The sequence below is a fragment of the Hemiscyllium ocellatum genome, chromosome 50 (genome assembly GCF_020745735.1).
Source record: "Hemiscyllium ocellatum isolate sHemOce1 chromosome 50, sHemOce1.pat.X.cur, whole genome shotgun sequence".
Taxonomy (NCBI): Eukaryota; Metazoa; Chordata; class Chondrichthyes; order Orectolobiformes; family Hemiscylliidae; genus Hemiscyllium; species Hemiscyllium ocellatum.
In genome coordinates this window covers 9,121,270-9,124,023 of record NC_083450.1, presented here as the reverse complement: position 1 = coordinate 9,124,023, position 2,754 = coordinate 9,121,270, and the positions used below count along the sequence as shown (strand labels likewise).

Here is a 2,754-nt window from a genome sequence, read left to right as displayed (position 1 = left end):
GGGATTCACGGACACTGCTCGCCACCTGCGAGAATCGAACCCGGGTCTCTGGGTCAACTGGGATGAACAAACTGTCAGGCCCCCACCTCCTGTTCCACGTTCCTCCGGTGCGTTTGAGATTATCGAGGGGACGGCAGACGGGGACCAGTCCAGTGTTGGGCGCGACCCTCCCACCTCCCACCTCGGACCACGCGTTCCAATCTCAGGCATTGCCGCTGCGCGATGCAGGCTGACGGCAAAATTTAGGCCTCTCCTTCCCCGCATCCCCCTCCACCATCTTGAATGAGTCAGATATCTGTCGGTAGGCCCGAAGCCTGGAAGGAACTCCACCAAGGGCTCTGAACTCAATTGCGGCCAAGATATAGGGTTCTTCAAGGCAAGGGGGTAGAGGCCTGTTCAGGCCCGTGATGCCTGAGGGCCGAAATGTTCTTGGGCCTGTCGTCCAGAGGCTGACACGCTTTTGGAGGGTCAGTGCTGAGGGAGTGGGCGCTGTCGGAGGGTCAGTGCTGAGGGAGTGGGGGCTGTGGGAGGGTCAGTGCTGAGGGAGCGAGCTAACCATCTCTTTTGTGTCCTTCCTCCCCCACCCTGCCCCCTCCAGATGCCTCGAAAGCGAGCGTACGAAACAGAGGGTCGAATATCCAGCTCCGAGCTGCTACCTTCCTCCTGTGCCTCCTGTTGAGTTCAGTCCCTTGGTGGATTCAGGCCCTTCCTGGGGCCTAGTTCCCTCCCTGAAGTTGGCGAAAGAGAGAGAGAGAGGGAGAGGGAGAGGGAGAGCGACCATTTCTGAATCTAATTCTGTTCCCAAATCCAAACAGTCTATTTATTTTTTCCCTATCGCCGTGTGGATAATCCTGAAATGGTCAACTCCAAATCCAAGGCCCAGGCTTTGGGCCTACAGTTGACATCGAGACAGATATTTTTTCGCACCTGTCTCTCCCTCCCTCTCTCTTTTTCTCTCTCTCTCTCTCTCTCCATCTCTCTCCCTCCCTCTCCCCCCTCTCTCCCTCTCTCTCGCTTTCTCAGGGGGTGGTGTCCATACTCGGTTGGCACCACAGTCAGGGCCACGGTAGGGGGGACAGTGACCGACATTTCCAACGGACGTCGCTCACAGTGTTTCAAGGTCGTAGCCATCTCAGGGCCCGAAGGCCGCTCGCCTGGTTCCAGAGGTGCGACCTTCCTCGGGTGGACACAGGTACGTAACCCCTACACCCCCTCCCTATCTCTGTCACCCCCTACACCCCCTCCCTATCTCTGTCACCCCCTCCCTATCTCTGTCACCCCCTTCAGCCCCTACACCCCCTCCCTATCTCTGTCACCCCCTCCAGTCCCTACACCCCCCTCCCTATCTCCGTCACCCCCTCCACCCCCTACACCCCCTCCCTATCTCTGTCACCCCCTCCAGCCTCCATTACCTGTGCACTCCTCCAAGTGTTATACAGAGACAGACTTGTCCCCACGGGGAGTTGTGGGGAGAATGGGAAATGGGACAAGTGGGCTGAATGTCCTTGTGTGCTGTTGGAGTGGAATTCAATCTCGCGTCTGGCTCTTGCAGGACCTCTCTCGCTCTGGAGGACTGGAAAATGGCCGTCAACTGTTTTCGGGAGTGCCATCTCTTAAGATTAAATTTCGTGGCCTACCTCTATCCGAGCAGCGATTACCGGACTGTCCCTAACCGACCTCACCTCCCACAAGGAGAAGGGGAACAGCGTCCTGTTAAATCTCCCATGATGCCTCAGCAGCACTGCGGTCACTCCGTCAGGGCCCCAGCCCTGCGACACGGCCACTCCCCCGAAGCCCTGGGGGGCTGCGGCCTTCCGTGGGCCTGAAGCCTGGAACCTGTCAGCCTGCATCCACGGTAACGGGCCGACCTGTCCGTTTGCTCCAAATCCCGGCCCCCACGGAGGCTGAGGTCGGGGAGGTGAAAATGAAGCCTTTCCGTGCAGGCCCGGCGAGTTTGCGAGGGGAGTGTTGAAGCCTTTCCGTGGAGGCCCGGGGAGTTTGCGAGGGGAGTGTTTGAAGCCTTTCCGTGCAGGCCCGGGGAGTTTGCGAGGGGAGTGTTTGAAGCCTTTCCGTGGAGGCCCGACGTGTTTGCGAGGGGAGTGTTTGAAGCCTTTCCGTGGAGGCCCGACGTGTTTGCGAGGGGAGTGTTTGAAGCCTTTCCGTGGAGGCCCGACGTGTTTGCGAGGGGAGTGTTTGAAGCCTTTCCGTGGAGGCCCGGCGTGTTTGCGAGGGGAGTGTTGAAGCCTTTCCGTGGAGGCCCGGCGTGTTTGCGAGGGTTGTGTTTGAAGCCTTTCCGTGGAGGCCCGGGGAGTTTGGGACAGTTCAGGAACTGTAGGACTGCCAACTCCTTGCGGTTCGAGGCCTAGTGTGTGGTTCGCGCCCTCATTAGAGCTCAGAAGGCCCGGCACATTCTGTTACTCACAGAATCGGGGGACAGTAGACTCTGACTGGGCGTGGTGAGGCCTGTGAATGTATTTGCACTTTCTGAACATTTCTTGAAAAATAAAACATGTCAACATTCGAATGAAGTTGACCAAACCGCTCTGACTGACTGATGGGATATGTGGCCCTCTGCCTGTACCTCTTTGGTCCAGTCTATTGGTTGGAAAACGTTTGGAGGGTTTGTTATGTTTCATATCGGAATTGCAGATGCTGACGCTCTTGTCCTCTCTCCACGGATGCTGGCAGAGCTGCTGAGTTTCTCCAGCGATCTCTGTCTGTGTTTCTCTCTGTGTCCGCGGTGTTAAATTACCC

At 57.6% G+C, this 2,754-nt stretch overlaps 1 protein-coding gene across 1 annotated transcript in view; it reads left to right on the top strand.

The window, feature by feature from the left end:
- The window catches only part of LOC132805505 (ephrin-A2-like), a 73,963-nt gene extending 71,409 nt beyond the window's left edge, over positions 1–2,554 (top strand). The window contains exons 5-6 of the mRNA XM_060820618.1: positions 599–1,192; positions 1,553–2,554. Coding sequence (XP_060676601.1) covers positions 599–720 — 122 coding nt within the window. The 3' untranslated portion in view covers positions 721–1,192; positions 1,553–2,554. The remainder of the gene's footprint in view (positions 1–598; positions 1,193–1,552) is intronic.
- The last annotated feature ends 200 nt before the right edge of the window (positions 2,555–2,754 follow it).